The following is a 22946-nucleotide window of genomic DNA, read 5'->3' as shown; positions in this document are numbered from 1 at the left end:
TTTTATACTACGCAGACGGTCAACTCGGCGTTGAGTTTGCAACTCTGAAAATAACAAATAAAAAAATAGAAGGGTATTGAGAAATGAATATAATAATATGAGCCAAGTGCTCAATTCCAATTGCTAATGAATTCAAAGGAACCGGAAGGAAATAAAAGGCTTAGATGGATGGCCTCGTGGTTGTTCGTGTAAGTGCTCCGTTTGTGTTCTGGGCGATACTTACACGCGCGGCGAATCTGAGCTCATGGGACAGATGCACCGTCTCGCGGGACAAATGGTCAACAGCAAGTCCATGGCGCCTGTAGTGAATCAAGTACTCTATTCCACATAATGCCATTGCATCCTATTATTTCGAGCAAATTTTGCCTTTGTTGTTCCCTCGCTTGGATACACACTGGTAGTATATCCCGAAACTTGATCACGGAAAGTAAGGAAGTATGGACAAGACGCTGACAGCAACCCAGAGTTGTAGTAGCAAAAAGGGGTGAAACTCAGAAGTTATCCGGCACAGAAGTAGAATCAACTGCCATCTATGTTATACTTTATTTTCTTTCGTAGACCTATAATAAATTATCGAATCGCCTTGCCAGCCTTGACAAAAGCATCGATTCTCTCAAGACTCTGTTTGCCACCTTCCTCGACGCCACTGCTGACATCCACACCTATTACACGATCACTGAGGTCTCCCAGTGCCTTAACTGCCTCGGTAACGTTTTCTGGGTTCAAACCTCCAGCAAGAAATATCCGCAGATCAGGGTCCCTTTCCAGAGCCGCCTTGACTTTCGAAACATCCAGCAGCTTTCCAGACCCAGCCCCCGAGTCGAGCAAAGGAATGGTGTGATAGCCACGCAGTCCGATTCCGACATTGTCTGGCTTGAATGATCGGATGACTGGGACGGGGATAATCTTGGCCCACTCGATGGGTTCTTCTCCGTGGAGCTGTACCATGTCCAGTTTATACAGTCTCTGCTTCTCCAAGACGTCACTTAGAGGCTGGTTCTGGAACACACCTACCAACCGCGTCCTGGAGCTCTGCAGACGATCTGCTGCGGCGGCGAAGAAATCAGTAGCTCCGCTCTTGGGAACCGGCTCTTCTTTTCTGTCTGCCAGATTGTCCCCGGATGCATGAACGGCTTCTGAGATGGCCAAAGCAGTCTCGTGTGAGACACATCGTTTTGTACCGGGCACCAGGATGATCCCAACGAAGTCAGCTTTGGATTCCACGGCCTGTTTCGCTGCCTCGGGACTTCGAGTTCCACAAACTTTGACAAAGAGGGGCTTTGGCTGTCGTTTCTTCTCCGCAGGCTTGGATCCTGAGCACAATTCCGCAATGAAGGAAGTGGCGTCTGGCGCTCGCATGATTGACTCGCCAACAAGAATCGCGTTGACACCATCATTCTTGCATGCAAGCACATCCTTGTGGCTGTTGATACCTGAAAGTGCACATATCACTGTGCTTTCGGGAACCATTTTCCGCAGTCGGCCGGTTGTATCCATGTCCACTTCAAAGCTCTCCAAGTTTCGATTGTTGACACCGATGACTTTTGAGCCGAGCTTTACGGCAATCTCCATTTCTTCAGCGGTTTGGACTTCTACTAAAGGCTCCATTCCCAATGAAAGGGAGTACTTGTACAATCGCTCAAGGAGTTCGGTCTCGAGCATCTTGACAATCAGAAGCACAGTATCTGCACCGGCCAGTCTTGCTTCCAAAATTTGATACTCGTCAAAAATAAACTCCTTTCGTAGAATGGCAGGCCTGTTTGGCATACCATCAAGCACCTGTCGAACGGCACGGAGGTCTTCAATACTACCCTTGAACCACTCAGGTTCGGTAAGCACTGAGATGACACTTGCACCAGCCAACGCGTACTTTCTGGCTTGCACCGGTGCGTTTATTTCAAGGGCAAAAATACCCTTCGAGGGAGACCCGCGCTTGATTTCAGCCATTAAGGCTACATCAAAAGGTGTCTGTTTAAGACGAGCCAAGAAAGGGACTTGGGGAGGGGCTGCATTCAACTCGTAAGCAGCCTCAAGATCAGACATTCTTTGAGAAGGAATCTGTTTTTGAGCTTCTACTGCAGCTCTCCGATTTGCGTAGATCCTTTGGAGAATGTTGTTCTTCTTTGGCAGTGATGCTGTGGCGGTTCCGTTGGTTGCGGCTGTCTTATGCAGTTGGGCGTTCTCTTCCCAGGTGCCACCTTGCATGTGCAGGAAATTCTTAATGATTGTACGGCCGTGAGCTGTCAGAATGCTTTCGGGATGAAACTGTACACCTTCCATGGCGAATTTCTTATGGCGGACACCTTGAATGATGCCTTGTGAACCATCGTCTTTGGCTACCCAAGACGTCACCTCCAAACATTCGGGAAGTGTCAGGCGGGTCCCCGCCAAAGAGTGGTATCGAGTTACGGGAAGGCCTTGCTCAAGACCGGCAAAAACTCCTTTCGAGTCGTGGGTCAGTGGTGACGTCTTCCCGTGAAGCCACTCCCCGGCAGAGTCGACCTGACCACCATAGACATCAAACATGCATTGCCTAGGGAGCGTTAATGTTATTTCCTAACTGGGGGCAAGTACAGCGTAGATAGCTACTCACAACCCCATACAGACACCAAAAATTGGAATCTTGCCGGCAAAGTGTCGAATCGCGTCTCTGCTGACACCAGAGTCGGTGGTGGGATGGCCAGGACCAGGGCTGATGATGAGCTGAGTTGGGTTCTTTTTTACCAGCTCTTCAATGGTGATTTGGTCATTTCGGAAAACATGAACTGTGGCACCCTCAAGAACCAGGTATTGATAAATATTCCAGGTGAAAGAGTCGTAGTTATCAATGAGAATAAGATTAGATGCCGTTGCTACCGGTGGTGAGGGCTCAGGCTGGTGGGGTGAGTGGTCAATGAGGGCTGGCATCGTCATCTTGACAAAATGTACATGAGAGTTAAGAAGAAGATGAAGTTGGACTGTTGGAATTCCAGACGATTCTGGCTACCTTTGCTGATGGAGAGAGGATGTGCCAGCTTATCATTGACGTGAGTCAATGGTTGTACGAGAAATAAATTGGCAGCCCTTGCAACGAAAAAACGCCGATATCGTATAAAGTTATGCACTGTATATGCACACGAATCGGATGTTATTTGTCACGGTGCGTAATCACAGTGCGCCCATCTTAATGCTGCCTCCGATGAGTCCCCGGCAGTCGCCAAGGTGCAGTGCATCGTTGTTTCCTGAGCATGGTTTGGCTGGCTTATCAGGTACCTGGCCGGTTGAACATCGGCAGCGCCGTTGAGCTCCAGCCCAAAAAAAAGTTGACGCTGAAGCGGCCTGCAGGAGAGCTCTGTTAGGTCCATATCGATTGCTGGGCTCGCGACAGCAGCGCGTCAACACCATTCTTTTTGTCACCAATCCCTCCTGGGTGATGCATCGTGTGCCACTGCCACTTTAGTGACGCTCGTGGCAATGGCGCCGGTGTCTGATAGCAAATATTTTCCCTCCCTGGGAGAGTGCTTGTCTGGGGAGCGAGTGCTTTTGTGAGTCTCAGCACGCTGCAGTTGAAGGTTGGGATCTGCCTCTTACTGACAATTGCATTTCTCGCAGATCTTGGAGGCATGTTGCTACAGCTTTGGCCGACGACTCCGGAAGAAGGCAAAAAAGCACCGAGGTCGTCAATTTCTTGTCCGATGATTATGTCCACGCGCTCTTGAAAGATCCCTCTGCTGCGTTTGCGCCACCCAGTGAGGCTGCAAGGAAGGACTTCGAAACAAAAACGGCGCCAATCAACGTGACTTCAGCGTCGACAGAACGATACGACATCAATTTGCTCAAGCAGGATGCGGAATGGCTGAGCAAGAGCGCAAAACTTAATTTGGTTGCTTCATTGCGAATTGCTGCACTAGAGGTGCAATCGAGACCCAATCGTCATCTTCTTGGACCTTTGTCATCTCAGGACGCAACAAATCTTCAGGAAGCCGCAGGCCTTCAGAATGGACGAAGTGCAACCTTCATGTCAGACTTTGGAGCTGGCAACGCTCAAGATGCTGATGAGATATCCGCCGAATTTGATGCCGCCGATTCGAGAAAGCGCCGGCTTTTCAGCATGTTCCTGACTGAGCGAAGATATTTCATCATGACTATGGACTATTTGCAATCAATTAGACTGTATGGAAGACTACCGATATTCACCCCTGTCAGCGACAAATTGGCAGCACTCTACAAACTAAAGGCTTCGCCAAATACCAAGGACGAGAGCGTATCATTCCTGTCCGCATATCTCAAAGTCATCACATCCAGCATGACCAGCTTAGAGGCTGGTCTCAAGTCAGTGACCGACGAATCTATCTTGATGAAAGAAGATATTGAACTGGATTGGCTGGGAACCTTACTCACCGAGATCATCCATTCTCAATCTGTGGTATTCCAACTGGTGGATAGCCTTGGCAATGACTTCCCGCCCTCCAGTGTTATCAATCAGTGGTTTTCATTGATGGACTTGTACAATTTCTTTGACACCCTTCAACCTGTCCGTAAATATGGCCCGCGCTGCTTTCTACAAGTAGATGCTAACCAATAAACTAGATAAATCAAACGATCGGCGAATTGGTTCTGCCACTGAAGACAATTGCTGTTGCCGTCTCTATCAGCCTTCTTAAACCCGCCCGATCCTTGACATTTTTAGCCGAGAGAGAAGAGGACCCGACGCCGTCCGATGACATGTACGATTCGTACTTGATATTGTCAGACATCTTGGAGCAGGTACATAAAAGTGTTCTCAATGCGGCCGGGATGGATTGCGAAAGCGCTACTCCTGTCATCTTTGCTTGGACCCTTATTCTCCATCGTATGAACGTGTCATACCAGAACCGGACCGAGAAAAGAGATAACTTGCTGCAACAGAATGCACGCGAGACTTTCGAATCCGGTGGTGTCGTGCGGCCCATGGTCAGACGTAACTCCGCCGGTAGTATATTTTCCATCGAGTCTTCCAAGTTCGATGGCTTTCTTGAGAATACAACAACAGCCAAAGATCTACAAGTTGTAGAACAACTGGCATCGGGCGCTACGGCACATGGAAAGGTTTTCGAAATCATATCAAACATGGCAAACTGCCTCGGCCCCTCGCCTGGAGGTAGCATGACACCTTTGCTCAGTTCTCGCATGCGAAATGCATTCCTTGAACTTCTGAAGGTGTCGTATCCCATTGTTGGATACCAGTCGGAGCCGGTCAGCGCTCTGCTTTCTCTACTCTCTCCTGGACGGGAATACTGGCAATTGTTGCCAGATCAAGATCTTGACGTTGGCCAAGATGTCATGACAAGCATGCTCCAAGACGACTACACCATGGAATTCTACTTCCAGCAAGCTCTTGACCGGTATCCATATGAATTCGTGCCTTTCATCAGCATGTGCAGGGCACTTTGCACTGCGTCTAGCGATTCAAGTGACAAGGACCGCTCTGACTTTATTCTGTCTCTATTGAGGAAAACGCCAACCATCAGTTTTACTCTCCCAGATGCTTTCCAGTCATACGAACTGGTTCAGGAGGATGAAAACACCAATTCTTTTTGTCTGTTAGAAGAGTTACCACTGATATCGCTGTCGTCTTCATGGAGCAGACGATATATTGAGGACGATGCCTACAGGCTTCCGGTTGGGAGCTATGGACGATTTATTACCGATTCTGGCAGAGTGGTGCTCATGGACTACAGTCACTCGTCACTCTCACTTCTTGGACGACAATTGGAAATCAACCTGATGAAAGAGGGATATCGTTGTGAGTTGGGGATGTTGCAGCCTGATGAGATTGCCGAGGTTATATCCCTATTTGCAACTCTCCTCCGCATGGAATATCTTCATGCTGGAACAGCTTCTAGCACCGCTCTCGTGCATAGCGAAAGTGACCTCCTGGCTGAGATTAGCAAACATATCAGTGGCGGTAAAGACATCGTGGCGGTCGTTTGCGAAACCATGGATTATTACATGCAGGATGAACTCGCTGTGAGCGAAGAAGCCGCGATAAATGTATTGACGGCATGTGTGAAGTTTTTGCATGCTATCCTACCATACCGGCCAAGCCGAGTCTGGTCTTACTTGGCTAGAGGCGAGCTGCTCGACTCCGACTCTAGAGCAGGAAAATTGTCCAAAATCACTGGTAACCTGGATTTGGTTTCAGAGAGATTTGAATTTCTAGTTTCTTCACTCCTCTTATTCTCTGGGCTGATTGATACGGCAATGACCTCAGCTGTTCAGCGTCGTGCTGGAAACAAAATGGCCTCGAGGCAAAAGACGGATCTAAATTCCTGGCTGGGAACTGCCGACAAAGTGCTGACCAAGGTGAGTCTGTCCGTTGCGCATGCATCAGTAGATGCTTTTGAAAGCACATCTACTTGGAGGTTCGACAACGCAATAAGCCGCACACTGTTACTAGACAGTGTCGTACCTGTCCTGAATAAGCTGGTTACATATAGCTACAGCATGGGAGAATCACCGACATCTGACAGTCTGACTGCCTGCCTACGGCCGGCTGCCTCGTATGTCATCGATTGTTTCATGACTCCAGCAAGCGGAACACTTCGATTCCAGCCAATTCTTTCATCGTTGGTTGATGCCTTCACAATGCCTGAGGCCACGTTATATTCAACGCGAAATACTATTGCTCGACGCCAAGCCAATTCTATTTTACACTTCTCCACAACTCTCCTGAGGGCAGCTAATTATCTTGAGAGGTCCTCCACGATGATCGAAACCTACCTTTTTAAGAGCTCCACACTCCTGGCCCGACTTTGTGCAGTCTCTGATGTCTTTCGAGCAGGGGCCATTGGCCTCCTCGAGTCTCTCGTCGTTAACGCCGCGTCCGCTGCTTCTGAGCCGCCATCTCTTCTTGGGTATCTGGGGCCTCAGATTTCCAAATCTTTTCTTCAGGTCTTAGCGCACCTCGGACGGCCGTTCAATCTTACTCTGGAGGTCGGCACTATTTGGAAATTTTTCTCATCCATCCTTCGTAATAGACAGCAGTGGATGTCAAACTGCCTTCTCACAGGACAGACGCCGAGAGAGGCTATGAAACAGGAGACCAAGAAAGGCGATCTCTCATCCGATTCGGTATTTGCAACTGCCCTTGGAAGGTTGAAGAAGCTGAAGGAACTCGAGTCAGAGGAGGCTCTCGCCATTTTAGATTTCGTCGCCTCCGCGCAAAATTATTGGCCGTGGACGGTTTTCAGCCTCCTCAAAGACACCACCTATACTGATGGTCTCAGGGCATATGTGCGAGACCTGAGGCCGTCTCATCTAACAGTCAAGTCTGATGCTCTTCAGACAGCCGTCGATGCTAGAGTGGCAGCATACGTCGCTGAGACCTTGGCCATGCAACTTTATCATTTACGGCATCAAGGCGCCCCCGATACTCTTGCAAAGAGCCTGGTTGCTGACATGGACTACTACATTCGAGATGGTGTGGAAGTGTCTGGCTACAATAAGTCCCTGCACAACAACTTTGCCAAGAACTTTGCCAACAAGTACTCTGGTTGTTCGCTGGACAACTTCAAAAGGACCGTCCTTGAGCCTCGTGAATTAGGCAAGAATTACTATTACGACTTAGATCGTGCCACTGACATGTTAAGCTTTGATCCTGGGTGGCTAGGGCGAAAAGACAACGGATTCAAGAATGAAATGGAGCTAGCAAACGCGAATCTGTCACTAGTTGACGCTCAAATAGTAAGCGCAAAACTTATGGGTACATGAATCACGAACAGGAATGCAACGCTAACATAACCAAAAGGCTCTATTCCATGCTTGGGAGTTCTTATTGGTAGAGTTGAGTACCAGCCTACCAAACGACAAGACGGTAGCGAAACAGATGCTGCAAGTTGCCCAACAATGTTTGAATGCGAATCAAGGTGCGCCTGGACCTGAGAGCATCTTTGTCAAGCTCATCGATGCCAGGGCAAGCTTGGCACTGGTCTTGGTCCAACGACTTGCCAAGTTATCCGTCCCGGTCCAGGATGTCAATCAGCTTCTAGGTACTCTCACAGGCACTATCCATGGTGTTGAAGAGCCGTTTGCCAAGGAGTCGATTGCCTACTACCGTACGCTGTTGAAAGCCCTATTTGTCACTCTGCGCTCATACCATCTTTCCGATACCAAGGGACTGTCCGAGTCTTCTGTCAACCTGGGTAGTTCAACTGTCACAGTCACGCAAACGGTACTTAATTTGTTGGACCACATTGTCGGCAAAGGGTTCCGGTCACTTGTCAGCCTCATCCATGACAACGATTCGGACATGTCCCCCGAGGACCTTGGCTTGTTGACCGCAATTCTTCAAGCCTGCTTAAGTATGCCCAACATGGACCAATCACAGACGCAGATCCTCAACATTATGGCAGCACACGATGTGGTCAATGCTGCTACGTCATTATTTTCCTGGGCAGATAAACTGGCACATCAGGGCGACCCAGTATATGGCGAGCTGAGCATATTGTTCTTGCTTGAGCTGTCCACTCTGCCTCTTTTGGCAGAACAACTGGCCTGCGACGGTATTCTTGGCAGTCTCCTCTCCGCCAACCTGTCAAAGTACATGCTCAGATCTACAATCTCGCCCTATGCAGACGCACCCTTCGCCCAGCGATGCTATGCTATATGGGCGAAGGGCTTCCTTCCTTTAATGCTAAACATGCTAGCATCGCTTGGCTCTACACTTGCTCCCGAAATCACATATGTGCTGAACCAATTCTCGCATCTGCTCGAGGCTAGCGTGGACCGATTCGAGGCACCGGGAGCCTCTCGAACAAAATCGAAGTCCACGCCACAATATCTCACGTTGCTGGCGACATCCGAGATTCACTCTCTGGCGCTCCTCACAAGAGTCTTGTCTGCCCTACGAGCTAATAATAACCGGGATATCCCTGCAGTCGAATGGGATGCGGCTGGTCTCTTGGAAAATGTTGAATTCTGGCTCTCAAGCAAGCGATTACTTAAAGAACGACTCCTTCCTTTGGGATCTCGCGAAACTGAATGGAAGAATACTCGGAAGGAAGCAGGAATTGCTGGCGGCAGCGAAAGCCTCTTGGAGGAGAAAATTGTTTCGCAGCTCGAGACTGTGCGTGACGTCTTGAGCGAGGAGTTGGAGAGCTAGAAGTTGAAAAAGCAATTCTTGTTTGGATTGATTTTCGACACGTTGGCTCCTTCCTAGCATTTTTTTTTTCTGCCTAGTGGATATTATGATTAAATATAGCAGCTGAGAGAGTATTTTGATAGATAGCGGGACGTGCTGGGACCAGGCGTTGGGATAAAACGGGCCGCATTTCTCACTCGTAGGGCAAAGGTTGGGTTGTGTGGACATGTACCATTCGAAAGATAGTCAGTAGCAGGATATAGAGCATACTGGTTACAACTACTTTCTTTTGATGGCTCTGGTGATTCATTTGATTGTCTCAACAAGGGAGAAACACACGATACTACAACAACCCTCGCGTCTCCGATTAAATTTTTCCTGTATCCTTTTCCCGGATGCCCTCCGTACTAATACATGCAATCCATTTCAACGAATGCCCCTCGGCTTACCCGGCGCATTCATTCCCAATCACGGACGCCCAGTTCCTCATATCATACACTGGCAAGGGTTGGACCCGTCCCTTTCAACGAGAAGTGAGAACGTCCAACGCAGCCACACCTGTCCTTTACCATATGCAATCGTGCTGCCATGATGCTTCCATTTACTTATTCTGCATCTGCTGCGTGAGCTGTGCGTTATGTTCCTGGAAACGGTCGCTGACACGCTGCTGCGTGGCCATCCACTTCATAACACAGCGGTTGATGCAGCCGTTTTCGCGGGTCGACACGGCCTTGGAGGTGAAGTCGTCGACGCATGACGTAAAGCAGTGCTCTACGAGGCCGCCAAAGGCCTTTGCCTCGCGTTAGTTTCTTCGGAATGGCTTGCTGCGGCTTGTGGAAGCGGAGAACATACCCCCATGAACTCCTTGACTTGGCGCTTCTGCATGCGCTGCTCAAGCATGCGCTGCTCGGCCTGTGTTAACCTAGATGGCGGTCAGGGCAGCTCTTGGCAATTGATATGGAGAGGAGAATGGCCGGGGTTCGTACATGTCCATGATGGGCGGGTGGTGTCGGTGGATGGAATTGGATGTTTTTGTATGAGATGGATGGAGAGAGGTGTGGTCGTCGGGAGGCTCCTGATGACGCTGGATGAAATTTTGGTATGGGCTGGCTTGGGCTTGCCGATAAGGCTGGTTTATCTTATCGGTGGGTCCGCGTCTTATCGCCTCGGAGTTTAAACTGGGTGCTTTGGCAGTGTGATTTTGGACTACGTACTTCTGTCAAGAAGTATAAAGAATAATGATAAGAATCAAGATTGTAGTAGTTGGCCTTTTTTTACTGCTCTGTCTCTCTTTTTCCCCCACACTTCAGGATGGCGATCAAAAACAAATTACCATCACCGTTACCGAGTGTGATGTTAACGGCTCGTCTGTGCTTGAGTGGCGCACTCTACTCTGGCGTTGATACAATTGAGTTCGGATCGAACTAGGGACTCCTGTGTGCTCATATTACCGTAAGCAATATACGGCACCACCAAGATCGTTGCCTCTCTTTTTACCCCACGACAGACGAGCGACAATCTCCTCCATGTGGCAAGACAGATGATCATGTGGCCAGATGTGCGTAGTCAGACTGAGCAGACCCGGTTGGCTGCCTGGTGAGGCCCGTATAGACGCTTCTTGGAGCGCTTTCCCCCAAGGAGTTGGGAGCCTTCGGGTACCTCAAACACCTAGGTCATCCTCAAGATGGCTGCAGAAATCTCAAACAAACACGGGGGACAATCCATACGATCTTCAGGGTTCCTGCCCATTCGTTTGGATCTGCGAGAGCTGTGGGCGGGGACTGCCGCAAGGTGACGTGTGAGCTAGATCCCGGATGATCCAAATTTGGAACAGATGGGTGATGCTGGCTCTGGGGTGAGATTGTCAGCTGGCGGCGAACCCCCGCTGTCGAATACCAAGCATTCCAAGAATATGTGCTACGAACTACGGAGTAACGATATCGCAGTTGCTGGTACTAAGACCTTGTGGCTGAGTGGCCAGTCCGTAACTTAGGTGAGCCAAAGCTGGTGGGTCGGAGGTGACCTGCGCAAAACCCGGCAAGTTAGCAAGATTCCACATTGCATCGCAGGCTGGACGGACTCCAGGCGGCTTCATTTAGAAGTTATCGGCAGGCGCCAATTTGGGCTCGGCCGCGAGGTTGTTTGAGCTTCCCTCGTGTGAATGCTGGGTCCAGGGAATGCATACAGTCTCGAGGCATAAAGCTAAGGCGGTTTGTTCACAGCCACAATTATATGACTGCATGGTGTGAGTTTGGTGGCGGGCCGGGTCCCATCTGCCTCATGTTGCGATTCGACGAGGCCGTCAAATAGACAATGAATGGGTCGACAGCCATAGCTAGTGGTGTCTCAAAGGTATCATACAAGTAGGCGTCGAAACGGCGCATGCGCTTGTAGGGCGACTCAAGTGACTGAAACATTGGACATAGCAGCAGCAGCAAAGATGCGCGGTTGTTCCTTCCCAAAGTCAGGGCCGCCAGCCTTGTTCTCGTGCCCCTCCGCCATCAAAGAAACCGAGACCAAAACACGACACAATTGAGGCTGCGTCCTCTCTGCAGTGCATTCTGCCAAGCTGCGATACGATTGCACAGCTCCCTGCATCAGTCAAATCTCAGGGCCACGTATGACGAGTTCAAAGCCTTGCTCGCCCTCTTGGCTCACCTTGCCACGGCCCACTTCCGAGCCAGACCTTGGCGCACCTTGGGTTCTGAGCTTCTTGGGCTGCCACCCAGCTCTGCCAGCCCACAGCCAAACCCACAGCCAACCCACGGTGCTCCGTACTCCGTACTTCGTAACTTACTCGGTAGCTCAGTCCGTCCTTTGTGGTGACGTCCACTTGGCTTATGCCGTCGACGCCAGATTGCTGCTTCTCCACAGCAAACCCAAGCTTTCTGCTTTCTGCTTTCTACTTAAGTACTCCGTACCAAGTACTAGATTGACGCCGGCAACTGGCTGATGGTTCCTTTGCCGCTTGCCCGCCGCCCATCTACTTGGTAACATTAGTATATTGCGTCTGCTGGCCCGCATCCTGGAGGCCAGACCTGGGGTTCTCTCGTCGGTGCCTACTCCGTACTCCCGCCCGTCATAACGCCTGTGAGTACTCCATTACAACACATGTTTGCTATTGTTGGCCCAACATCAAACCCGGCCTTGAGAGTCTCCCTGGCTTACATGTCCATGCCCAGCATTGTGGCCGAGCAGTGTACAACTGACCTGCACCGCGACACTAGTACCACCACCCACATCAGCCAACATTGAACCGCCCGCCTCGCACTTGTTTCATCACCACTCCCACTCCCATAGCTTCCGCGCGCCAAACATCTCATGCTCCTCCCGCTCTTGCCTCCAACTATCGCTCACGCTCTCGGCGTCGCACGCTTCTGCTTCCTCATGTCTCTGACGACTCCATCGGACGCTCGACCACTCGTTCGACCGTAGACGGTTTCGCCCGATCCGTTTGAAACTCTTGCAGCGTTACAGGCCTGTTGGAATTTAAGCTCTCCATCACCTCGAGTCAGATTGACCGCTTACACTTGCCGTCGCAAGGACAAGACGAAGTCGCGACGTCGCTACAGCCAATTATACTTACCGTCATCAAGAACTCCGTTATCACTATATCTCCCAGTGTCCAACGACTCACCATTAACGCTGCCGCTGTCGCTCGCCGTGACGGAATCGCTTCGCCTCGGTCGCCCGCCAATTCGGCGTTGAGCTGCCGAAGTTAGATTCGAGCACATCTAGCGACGCAGTTGCACAACTGCATTCACTCAACCTGCTCTCGCCATAGCTCTTTGTTGTTCATTGAGCGCTCTCCTTTTACCATGACCTCGCCGATACCGACTACGAACCAAGCGAACTCGTCGCACCACCCTTCACCACCGGGGGCCACACCTGCTTCGCCGCCCAACAAGCGCGACTTGAAATCATGGTGGAAAGGCTTTAAATTGCCATCTAAGCAGCCAGATCCTCCAGGTACGAGTTTTTTGTTCATCTTTTTTCTCCTCTTCCCGAGTCATGTCATGGAAAACGTATTTCCTGGCTTCTTGCCTCCTTGCTTGTTTCCAGACTTTTGTTGCGCAGTCGTCCATCTGTGTGGTGGCCCGTCCATCAAGCTGGACGTGGCAGCAAAGTTTCTGACAGCCACACTATTCTGCAATGGCTCCTACCCTGCCAAAAATCACATCTTTTCCGCTCTTCTTTCTTGTGTATTGTAGAGGTCTAATATATTATGCTTCAGAAACCAAAGCACCTGGCATCTTTGGTATTCCGCTGCGGCAGAGCATCACATACGCCAATGTTGCTATATCCCTCATTGACGAAAATGGAAAAAGCTACATCTATGGATATGTGCCTATAGTGGTTGCCAAGTGCGGCGTATTTCTGAAAGAAAAAGGTATGTTGGGAAGCCTAAGCTTAGCCCCAAAAAAGGAATGTCACTGAATACTCTTGTAGCCACCGGAATTGAGGGTATTTTCCGATTGAGCGGCTCTGAAAAACGAATCAAGGAACTTAAGCACATCTTCGACTCGCCGGACAGATATGGAAAAGGGCTTGTTTGGGATGGATATACCGTCCATGATGCCGCCAACGTTCTCCGCCGTTATCTGAACGATTTACCTGAACCCGTAGTGCCTTTAGCCCTGTACGAGAAATTCCGTGAACCTTTGCGCGGAGCCACCAAACAACCAACTTCAGATGGCGAGGGACCAGAGTTTGTTGACAGCTTTGACGAACAAGCCGCAATCAAGAAATATCAACAACTTATTACAGAGTTGCCGCCTTTGAATCGACAGCTCCTCCTGTATATCCTAGACCTACTGGCGGTCTTCGCCGCAAAGTCCGATGAAAATCGAATGAACTCGCAGAATTTGGCCGCCATTTTCCAACCTGGCATGCTTTCACATCCCAATCACGCAATGGCCCCAGAAGAATATCGCCTCAATCAATGCGTGTTGATCTTTTTGATCGAGAATCAAGATCATTTCCTCATTGGCATGCAAGGCACCGCTGCTGATGAAAACACAAAGAAGGAAGTAGAATCAGGGACTCCTACTACACCAAACGCTGGGGGAGTCAATAGGTCTGCATCCACTGCAAGTGCTGGTGCCAACAGTGTTCGCAAGGAAGGCCAGTTGCGCCGTAACCGGTCTGTGTCTTCACGACACTCGAGAGGGGAGGGCAGTGTTGGCTCCCACAGCCCAGCCCTCGCCACGAATACCACAGGGGGGCTTGGTCGGAGCAATACAGTACCGTCGAAGAAATCTCCAGGCTTGGCAGGGGGGAAGTTCAGGAAAGCTGACAGCCCTGGCCACCAATCTCCAGCCCGCCTCGAACCTATGACTCCTGTGAGACCAGCCATGGCGTTTGATGAATCACGGGAGCCAAGCCTTACTCCCCCAGTGGCGGGGATAACACATCTATCTACTAGCACTGCTCAGGCGTTAGCCCCCAGCCAGGAAAGGCTGTTGGAGGTTCCCCAGGATTCTCTAACACCCCCTGTCAAGGAGCGAAACCTCCAAAACCTATTCCAGCGATTGCCAGCAGACGGCAGCGACAAACGTCAACCAAACAAGCTGAAGAAGAAGAGGATCCCAGGCAGTATGAACATCAGTGCCCAAAGCTCCAATGCTTCTCTGACACATTCAAATGCGGCCTCGCCAGCCTGGGAATCACCAAATCCAATGGAATCGATTCTGCATGTCTCTGAGAATGTTACTTCTGATCCGGCGAAGACGTCGCCTAGAGAAACATCCGCCAAAACACCTCAGGCCGGAGCTCAGAATCCTATTAACTCTAGCGAACCCCAGGTAGCACAATCCAAACCTTCATTGCCAAATCAGGCAAGCGATATGTCTTCCGAACCGACACCACGAGCATCCCAGATTGCCTCGAGCAGTAGTTTGCACCCTGACAATAATTTCACCGGCAAGAAGTCTCCGCCAACATCGATTCACTCATCTTTCAATGATGGCTCTGACCTGGATCAGGCCCTTGAAGGCCAGACTGCTCCACAGATTGAGAATCCCGACAAAGAAAAAAAGCGGCGATGGAGACTGTCGAGAAGCAGAAAAGACGACAATGACGGCTCTTCTGGGTCTTTGGTGACTCCATCACCTGGAAATCTAGGATCTAATACTGGCGCCGAAACGAGCACAACGACCATTGGCAGCGGAGGTGGCAAAACTCGCAAGAGCTTCCAACACGATGGATCAGAATCGCATCTCTTCGATTTGCATGGTGGCCATGATGGTGAAAAGGAGAACGGAAAAGATGACCCAAAAGGCCCCATCGGCTGGATAAAAAACAAGTATCGCGAGGCCAAGGAGAATGCTGAACAACGCCGAAATAAGTCACCGCCAGCAGACCGCCATGGAGATCGACAGGCGCTTGGTGCAGCCCTGACCCCCCGTGGGAAGAGCTTGGACATGAACAGAGAGAAACAGGAGGACGACAAAGTAGCAGAAAAGCCCGTCGAGAAGCCCGCCGAGAAGCCCACTGAGAAGCCTGTCGAGAAGCCTGTCGAGAAAGAAGCTCGTGAACTAATGGCCGCCGCACCTATGCACCACGACAACCCTAAGTTTACCGAGGAACTCAGGCCATCAATTACAACTGTACCTTTAGAATCTGTTCCCGAGGTGCCTAAGGAAACGCCAACAGAACAGATCCACACTACGACTGAAATGCCCCCGGCAGAGTTATCAGGGGGCCAGGCTGACCAGCCCGAAATAGAAGCTCCGTCTGCGCCTGTCCCTGTGCTGCCAACTACAGGAGAAACGACATCTGCTGAGACACTTGCTGAACTCCCCAAACAGGCATAATTCTGCTCTATCCCGCTATCTTGGATGAAATTATGCGATATTAACACGGCGTTCTTGGATATGGCGATGAGTATAATCGCTTTGTGCCTAATGCCTCCCTATGCTTAATTGTTGAATCTACATGCCTTTTAGTACCATTTTACCATTTTGTTTACGAAGAAGGCTTTCTAGTCTCTGGCGTTCGAGGTTTACCTAGCAACCATCGGCCTCTGCTGATACTATTTTTTATTTTATTTTTTTTTTACAAAAGAAATCTTTCTACTTTACTCCCTGGTTTGGCCACCGTACGCCATTCCTTTTCCACTTCACTCACAATGCAACACAACACAACACAGTCACATATGTTAACGGTATTCTACACACCCCGGAGCCGACTTTATGGATCCGTACTCGTTTGATCACTAGGCTGGATGCAGAGGATGATATTAGGATGATGACGTTTCTATGTAATGCATCGGAAACCAAAAGAGTTGGAGGTTTCTTTTTAAGTGTGGTTTCATTTAGTGGTTTTATTTGTAACCCCCCCTTTTCCCCTGCGTCCACAACACCTGTTCATTTCGTGAGCGAAGGAAGGGACAAGGAAGAGCTGGCTTGTTTTTTACATGGAAGTGAATAGAGCCGCCTCTCTGCCAATGATATCCCAGGATAGTTTTGCTACTATTTTATTTATTCCCAAGTCAATAATATATACACTATATATTACATACGACATCTTTCTCTGTAAATGTGTTTCTGGACACTAATGGATCCATCTGGCTATGCACGGTCTCAAGTTTGAAGTAATACGTCAAGGCTGATGTTTGTCGCGCGGAGCATCAATATATACGCCGGTATCCCAAACTAGCATCCGGCCCGACCTTCGCCAGTCTTCGTTAAAGAAGCCGTTGAATCCACCCCAGACACGACGAGGCTTGATGCCAAGTGCCTTGCCGGCCGGGGTGTCTAGAAACGTAAGCAACCAAGGCTCGATGCCCTCAAACCCGACAATATAGCGAGGAATGCCAATTTTACTCTGTGGTCCAAACAGCTCATTAGTTAGAAAGCCTATAGGGTCGTCGTAGAATCTATCCGCCTCATCGCGGTAATTGTCCCTCTCAGGTGTATTAGGCTGAGTATCCAGCGGCGGCTCACAAGTCAGCGCGTATGCATCCAGGCCAGGGTAGTATAGGTGGGATCGCCACGGCGTAGAATGGCACGGCATAAGAAACAGGGCGAATAGTTCATCGCGAGGTGTCGGGGGTTGATGGGTTTTGTGGGCGAGTCGAACAGAGGCCGGGTGGACGCGTTCGTATTCTTTCCGAAGGTACGATAGGACGTTTAGCGGGGCCGGTTGGTGGAGGAAGGAGAGGTAGCCGGCGAGAATGAGATTGACACCGAGAGCAGCAATAAGATAGGGCTTGTTGCGGAGGCGGGGACGGGAGGTGGCTGCTTTGGACGATGGCGGCGAGGTGAAGAAGGAGGCGGCCCATGGAGCGGCCACGATGTTCAGTATGGGGAGGAGGGGGTAGATGAAGCGGACTTCTTTGTGTGAGATGAGGGATAGAGCAACGACTGTGGTGAAGACGGCAGAAGACAAGACACGCAGAATGTTTCTCTCGTTTGTTGATGAGGAGCCTGGTTTGTATAGACCCCAGAGGGCGAACGGTAAGCTGGTAGTGCAGAGGAGAGGGGCGCCCTGAGATAGGTAGTAGTGCCAGGGATTTCGGCCGTAGAAGACAGCTAGCGATTTCGAAATGTTGAAATTGAGCCAGTTGTAAGGGGGGAAGGTCCAGAACCCAAAGTAGAAGTAGTCAGACGCGACAGATGTGCCGAGTATTAATGAACCGCATAGGAAAGCCTCCCTAGCAAGAACCAGGATCATGGACCAGGTCAAGGGAGATGAGCCCTTGAGGAACACTCTGGTCAAGGCCATGCCTGAGATGGTGGCCCAAATGAGAACATTTGTAGGCCGAAGAACCACGGCAAACGCAGCCAAACAGAGAGATAGCCGAAGACCCCATATGTTTCCAAGAATGTTGGCTGGCTTAGGGTTCTCTTTTGTCGAGACGGCCGCACTGAATATTCGCCACGGCCAGTAATAAAGGGCCATGACGGTAAGGGTTGTTTCCAAAGAATTAGAAAAGGTGCGGGTAGAGCAGTACCATTGCCAGGCGCTGAAAAGCTGGAGAAAGAGCTAAAGTGGTGTTAAATAGATTTACGAGGACGGGGATCGACATATGGCAGCTGTGAAGACGTACTGCAAAGAAGGAAGCATTGCTGTCTGGGCCAAAGATGTTGACAGCGAGTTGCCAAGTATACCAATCACCGAGGCTAGCAATCATGGCCTGCAAAACTTTTGGTGAGCCAACTACAATGGCAGATCGCAGCATATTGCCGGCTGGGATTAGCTTTGACATCCCATCCGCAACAAGGTAGCCTCCTGAGAAGATGGCCGGGTGAAGTGAGGACCTCAGTTGATGTTGCCATTCCTATATCGCGCTTTGTTAGTAATTTAGAACATGATACGACAGCAATGGAAGGGTGACGGGGAAGCTGACCCAGGTCAGCCATGCACCGCTGTTGGGACCAAAAGCCAGACGCCATGCCGGCTCAAGGGACTGGAAGTATTCATCCGGCTGAAAGAAGGTAGCAATCCACCAGGCATTAATCAGGCGAATAATGATTATATCGCGAAGGAAGTTGGGACGGTTGCGCTCATTGCGGCGAATATGAGCGGGAGATATGGCCATGGCTGGCTCGTTGAAGCCTGCACACGCGCCAACGCGCTCAAGATGTGTCCGGGACCACGCCAAGGGAGGGAACCATTGATAGGGCGAACTCGGAGTTCTGGAACAAGAGATCCGGGCACCGAGCGTCGCTCCTGGACGTGAGATTGCCGAGCCAGGCTAATGCCGTCAAGTTCTGGATTCCCCAGGTTGCTCTTTGATATCGATGCGAAGGCAGATCTGGGGGGGACGAGGTGCGTCTGGCTGGGTCGACATTGCACGAGTGGAGGCGGCCAATCATCAAGCGCCTGCACCACCCCGGCTGGTTCTGGTTGGCTGACTGACTGATGTCAGCAGACACCGGGTGTCGGCGGTGGGCCCCCCCGCCGCTAGAGCCGGTCTCGGGGGTTGTGTAGAGACTGGCTGGTCGCACCTGCCGCCATGCAACGCCCGTGGCCCCCGGGCGTTGGTTCCCCATCATCTTCTGACCGTCTTCAATTGACGACTTGGATAGTGACAAGTTTCACGTCGTCTATGCAAGGCGATGGGCCCGGCTGGAGCCTGACGCACGTGCAGCAATACAAGGCGACATCCACGAGACACATTCACATCCGCATAAATGGCCAACCAACCGTAGTCTCCGGTGGGGGCGCCGCCTACGGCATGCTACTGCCTTGCAGCACTCATGGTTTCCACGACGGCAGATCCGACGTAGCATGTCTGCCTTGCTCGATCCGGACCACAGACAAGTCTCTCCAGATGTCCAAACGGCTCTGGGGTCTGGGGAGGCGTACATGACAGCGTACATGACATGGCCTGGGCTGGTGGTCACGTAATGCTTGCCTCTTTATTGGGCCGCTGCTTCACGGAGGTGCATCCCTGCCCCGTACGCCATTCCGGGGTCGACAGCCACAATGGAGCAGGGCCGGAGCGCACACAAGAGTCAGCTTCCTCCGTCTTCAGCTCCTCGGTGTGGTACAAGGTCGTTCAGCGCAGAGGCTCAAACCGTGGTGAGACTGGCCGTTGCCCGTGAGACTGGGCCAACGAACTCGGGCGCCCGTCAACAGTCATCTCGGCCAGCATCTACAGAGCAGACATGCCACATGGGAAGACATGAAGCGGCCAAGGCTAACGGTGGCCAGCGGACGATAGATAGATGCCACCAGCATCGATTGGGACAACGGGGGCATGTCACAACACAACGGCGCCCGTGTGGGCCGGTTGGCTTCGGCATTCCTCTGGCTCATTTTGCCAACCTCTGCGGCGAACGACGACATCATCTCCACGCAGGAGCCAGGCATGGACCGCCGAAGCCAGGCGAGGCCTCAAGCGCCAGCAGAACCCCCCGTGTCCGCCAAGGTGGTGGCACCACAGATGTTCCGGTCCAGCCAACCTTCAGCCAACGCCTTGTCTCCTTCACGACGCCGGGCCTCCGCTCTGAGCGTCCACTTGCACTTAGGGGTATAGCGGCGGACAAACTTCGTCGGAGGCAAATGATGGGTTTTCTCGTCTCGTGCCACATATAAATTGGAAGGGGGAATGCCTTTGGGCCACCCCGCCCAAAGAAAACTCTGTCTCGCCGATATTCTGTTGCGACCGTCCAGCATCGCCTTACCGGAAGTCATCACCTTGAGCTGTCTCCGACTCTCCGTTGACCAAGGCAGCCTTTGCCCAAACAAGCAACCGCCTTTTATCAAGGTACGCAGCCTAGCTCTTAGCACGAACCGCCCCGAGGTTCCGAGTCTCCCAAGTTGCTCAACCCCGGACCACTGCAGGTAACCTACCTCTCGTGTTCCGCTGTCGGCTACTCGAGAGGTCTGGTAGTTTCGCCAGCAGGCGGGCATTGTACCAGACATTGTGTACGGGCATGGAGCAATACTGGATTCAATGTTGACTTGAGTTGCCTCTTTTTCTTTTTGCCTTGTGCCCAGCCTGTGCGCAACAGCCTGTGGCTTCTCTACTTACGTTACGGATGTGGTCCTTGGCAGCCTTCAGTGCGTACTCTGTCTGTACTGGCGGTGTCGGTGGCTGCCGCTCCATAAAACCCCGACATCGTTTGCTGTTCCACCATTGATTGCCATTCTCGCCGTCCTCATTCACCGTTTTCTCTTCCTTGCTTTACTAATGCACCAGTCGCTGCAGCTGTCCATCTAACGCCCTAGGAGTCCGAAATTGACCCCTGTCCGCGTACATCGCAAGAGGTCGTCCAACTATTTTACACATTTCTTCGATTGGGATCCTGTTCTCCTTTCAAAATGGCTCCCCATGCAGAGGCCGGTACCCCCGCCGTCTCGGGCACCACCAGCGCCCGGTATCACGCCGCTTCGACCGAGGCTGCAATCAAGGCCGAGAACGAGTTCGCCGCCCACAACTACCACCCTCTCCCCGTCGTCTTCTCCAAGGCCCGGGGCGTAAATGTCTGGGACCCCGAGGGTCGCCAGTACCTTGATTTTCTTTCTGCCTACAGTGCCGTGAACCAGGGCCATTGCCACCCGGAACTGGTCAAGGCTTTGACTGAGCAGGCCAGCCGCCTGACCCTGTCCTCGCGAGCCTTCTACAACGATGTGTTCCCCAAGTGGGCTGAGAAGATTCGCAAGGTCTTTGGCTACGAAATGGTCTTGCCAATGAACACTGGCGTTGAAGCTACCGAGACCGCTGTCAAGATTGCCCGGAAGTGGGCTTATAAAGTGAAGGGAGTTGAGAAGGACAAGGCTCTTGTCTTCTGTGTCACTGACAACTTCCACGGCCGATCGGTACGTTACCGCCGCCGTCATCCAATTCGTGCCGCCCGCTGCTATTCAATTATATCAGTGCATAGCTATATTTGCTAACTGTAATCCATGGCTGCAGATGACTGCTGTCACCCTGTCCACCGACCCCGAGTCCAAGGACAACTACGGCCCTTATATTCCCAATATCGGCGCCGCTAGCCCGTCCACCGGCAAGCCCATTCGGTTCAACAATGTCGCGGACCTCGAAGAAGTGCTTGAAGCTCACGGGAAGCAGACTGCTGCCTTCCTAGTCGAGCCCATTCAGGGCGAGGCTGGTGTTGTGGTTCCAGACGAGGACTACCTTGTCAAGGTTCACGCTCTCTGCAAGAAGCACAACGTTCTCCTCATCTGTGACGAGATCCAGACTGGTATCGGCCGGACTGGCCGCATGCTTGCCTCTGAGTGGTCTGGCATTAAGCCTGATATGGTTACCCTAGGCAAGGCCATCTCTGGTGGCATGTATCCGGTGAGCGCCGTCATGAGCTCCAAAGAAGTTATGCTCGTCGTTGAGCCTGGCACTCACGGTTCCACGTACGGTGGTAACCCACTGGGGTGCGCCGTCTCTATCCGAGCTTTGGAGCTCATTGAGGAGGAGAACATGATTGCAAATGCCGAGCGCCTCGGTAAACTCTTCCGCGACAGTCTTGCCGCCCTCAACAACCCCATTATCAAGACCATCCGCGGCAAGGGTCTCTTGAATGCCATCGTCATTGACGAGGCTGCTGCATCTGGCCGCACTGCTTGGGACCTCTGCATTCTCCTCAAGAACAAAGGCCTACTGGTCAGTTGATACACAAACCAGCCACTGGCGACGACCAGCACACGTGAACGCTAACAATTTTCCCCTTAGGCCAAGCCAACTCACGGAGATATAATCCGCTTCGCCCCTCCCCTGGTCATCAACGAGGCTGAGCTCCGCAAGGGTTTGGGCATCATCACTGCGGCCATCAATGAGCTTCCTACCGTTGAGAAATCTCATGGTCACTAATATCAAGTCGAAAATAGATGCCACTTACCCGGTAGCATGAAGTGCAAGCTCAAGATTTTGAGTGACATGGTTTTGAGAAATGGATGACACGCATGCTTATGACTTTTTTTTTCTTAGTATTATTTGCTTTGTCGTACCACAGATACCCCCCCTGGCTCGAGAAAATGGGGTCAGGGCTTACGGCCGCCTTCATAGATAGCCGGCCATTGGCATCATGAAGGCGCAATGGGAAACGGAATACGCGATATTTGGATGTACCATTGACATGAAACACCGGCTCTGTTCGAACATCGGAGGAGTAATAGAGGTCTCCAGACTGGCGCGAATGGTGTTATTTTTCTGTTTTGGGATGTGGTATTGGGACCATTATATAGCGTGGAAATTTACTTACAACGACGGGATATGTGCCGTGTCTTTCTCACTCTAGATGCGTGCATAGACATCCGGTTGCGTCAAACATATCAAGATGCCAAGTAGCCCGGGAGTAAGGGAAAGGCCACATATGAAGTATCGGTGACAGCAAGCCCGGCTTGCAGGTTTGCATGGTCACTATCTACCTGCGATGGC

The 22946-nt window shown here is 51.3% G+C and overlaps 6 protein-coding genes across 6 annotated transcripts; 3 read left to right on the top strand and 3 right to left on the bottom strand.

Moving 5' to 3' along the window:
* Window positions 1-570: 570 nt before the first annotated feature.
* On the bottom strand, window positions 571-2913 carry MAA_03495 (anthranilate synthase component II; the record flags this gene model as incomplete). The annotated part of the gene is made up of 2 exons (XM_007821493.1): window positions 571-2533; window positions 2594-2913. The coding sequence occupies 2 exons, from the start codon at window positions 2911-2913 to the stop codon at window positions 571-573; spliced, it is 2283 nt and encodes a 760-aa protein (XP_007819684.1).
* A 540-nt stretch (window positions 2914-3453) lies between these two features.
* Window positions 3454-9121, top strand: MAA_03496 (Nup188p-like protein; the record flags this gene model as incomplete). Its single annotated transcript, XM_007821494.1, has 4 exons — window positions 3454-3524; window positions 3592-4513; window positions 4570-7704; window positions 7769-9121. 4 exons carry the CDS (start codon window positions 3454-3456, stop codon window positions 9119-9121), a joined length of 5481 nt encoding a protein of 1826 aa, XP_007819685.1.
* Window positions 9122-9701: 580 nt separating this feature from the next.
* Window positions 9702-10000, bottom strand: MAA_03497 (mitochondrial import inner membrane translocase subunit tim9; the record flags this gene model as incomplete). The annotated part of the gene is made up of 2 exons (XM_007821495.2): window positions 9702-9896; window positions 9953-10000. 2 exons carry the CDS (start codon window positions 9998-10000, stop codon window positions 9702-9704), a joined length of 243 nt encoding a protein of 80 aa, XP_007819686.2.
* Window positions 10001-12918: 2918 nt separating this feature from the next.
* MAA_03498 (RhoGAP domain-containing protein) lies at window positions 12919-15915 on the top strand (the record flags this gene model as incomplete). The annotated part of the gene is made up of 3 exons (XM_007821496.1): window positions 12919-13069; window positions 13335-13490; window positions 13550-15915. The coding sequence occupies 3 exons, from the start codon at window positions 12919-12921 to the stop codon at window positions 15913-15915; spliced, it is 2673 nt and encodes an 890-aa protein (XP_007819687.1).
* A 787-nt stretch (window positions 15916-16702) lies between these two features.
* MAA_03499 (glycosyltransferase family 22) lies at window positions 16703-18644 on the bottom strand (the record flags this gene model as incomplete). The annotated part of the gene is made up of 3 exons (XM_007821497.1): window positions 16703-18088; window positions 18153-18383; window positions 18453-18644. 3 exons carry the CDS (start codon window positions 18642-18644, stop codon window positions 16703-16705), a joined length of 1809 nt encoding a protein of 602 aa, XP_007819688.1.
* Window positions 18645-20875: 2231 nt separating this feature from the next.
* On the top strand, window positions 20876-22379 carry MAA_03500 (ornithine aminotransferase; the record flags this gene model as incomplete). Its single annotated transcript, XM_007821498.1, has 3 exons — window positions 20876-21373; window positions 21471-22172; window positions 22242-22379. 3 exons carry the CDS (start codon window positions 20876-20878, stop codon window positions 22377-22379), a joined length of 1338 nt encoding a protein of 445 aa, XP_007819689.1.
* Between the last annotated feature and the right edge of the window lie 567 nt (window positions 22380-22946).

The sequence above is a fragment of the Metarhizium robertsii genome (assembly GCF_000187425.2).
Source record: "Metarhizium robertsii ARSEF 23 chromosome Unknown MAA_Scf_3, whole genome shotgun sequence".
In the NCBI taxonomy this organism is placed as follows: domain Eukaryota; kingdom Fungi; phylum Ascomycota; class Sordariomycetes; order Hypocreales; family Clavicipitaceae; genus Metarhizium; species Metarhizium robertsii.
This window is presented reverse-complemented; position numbering and strand designations above follow the sequence as displayed.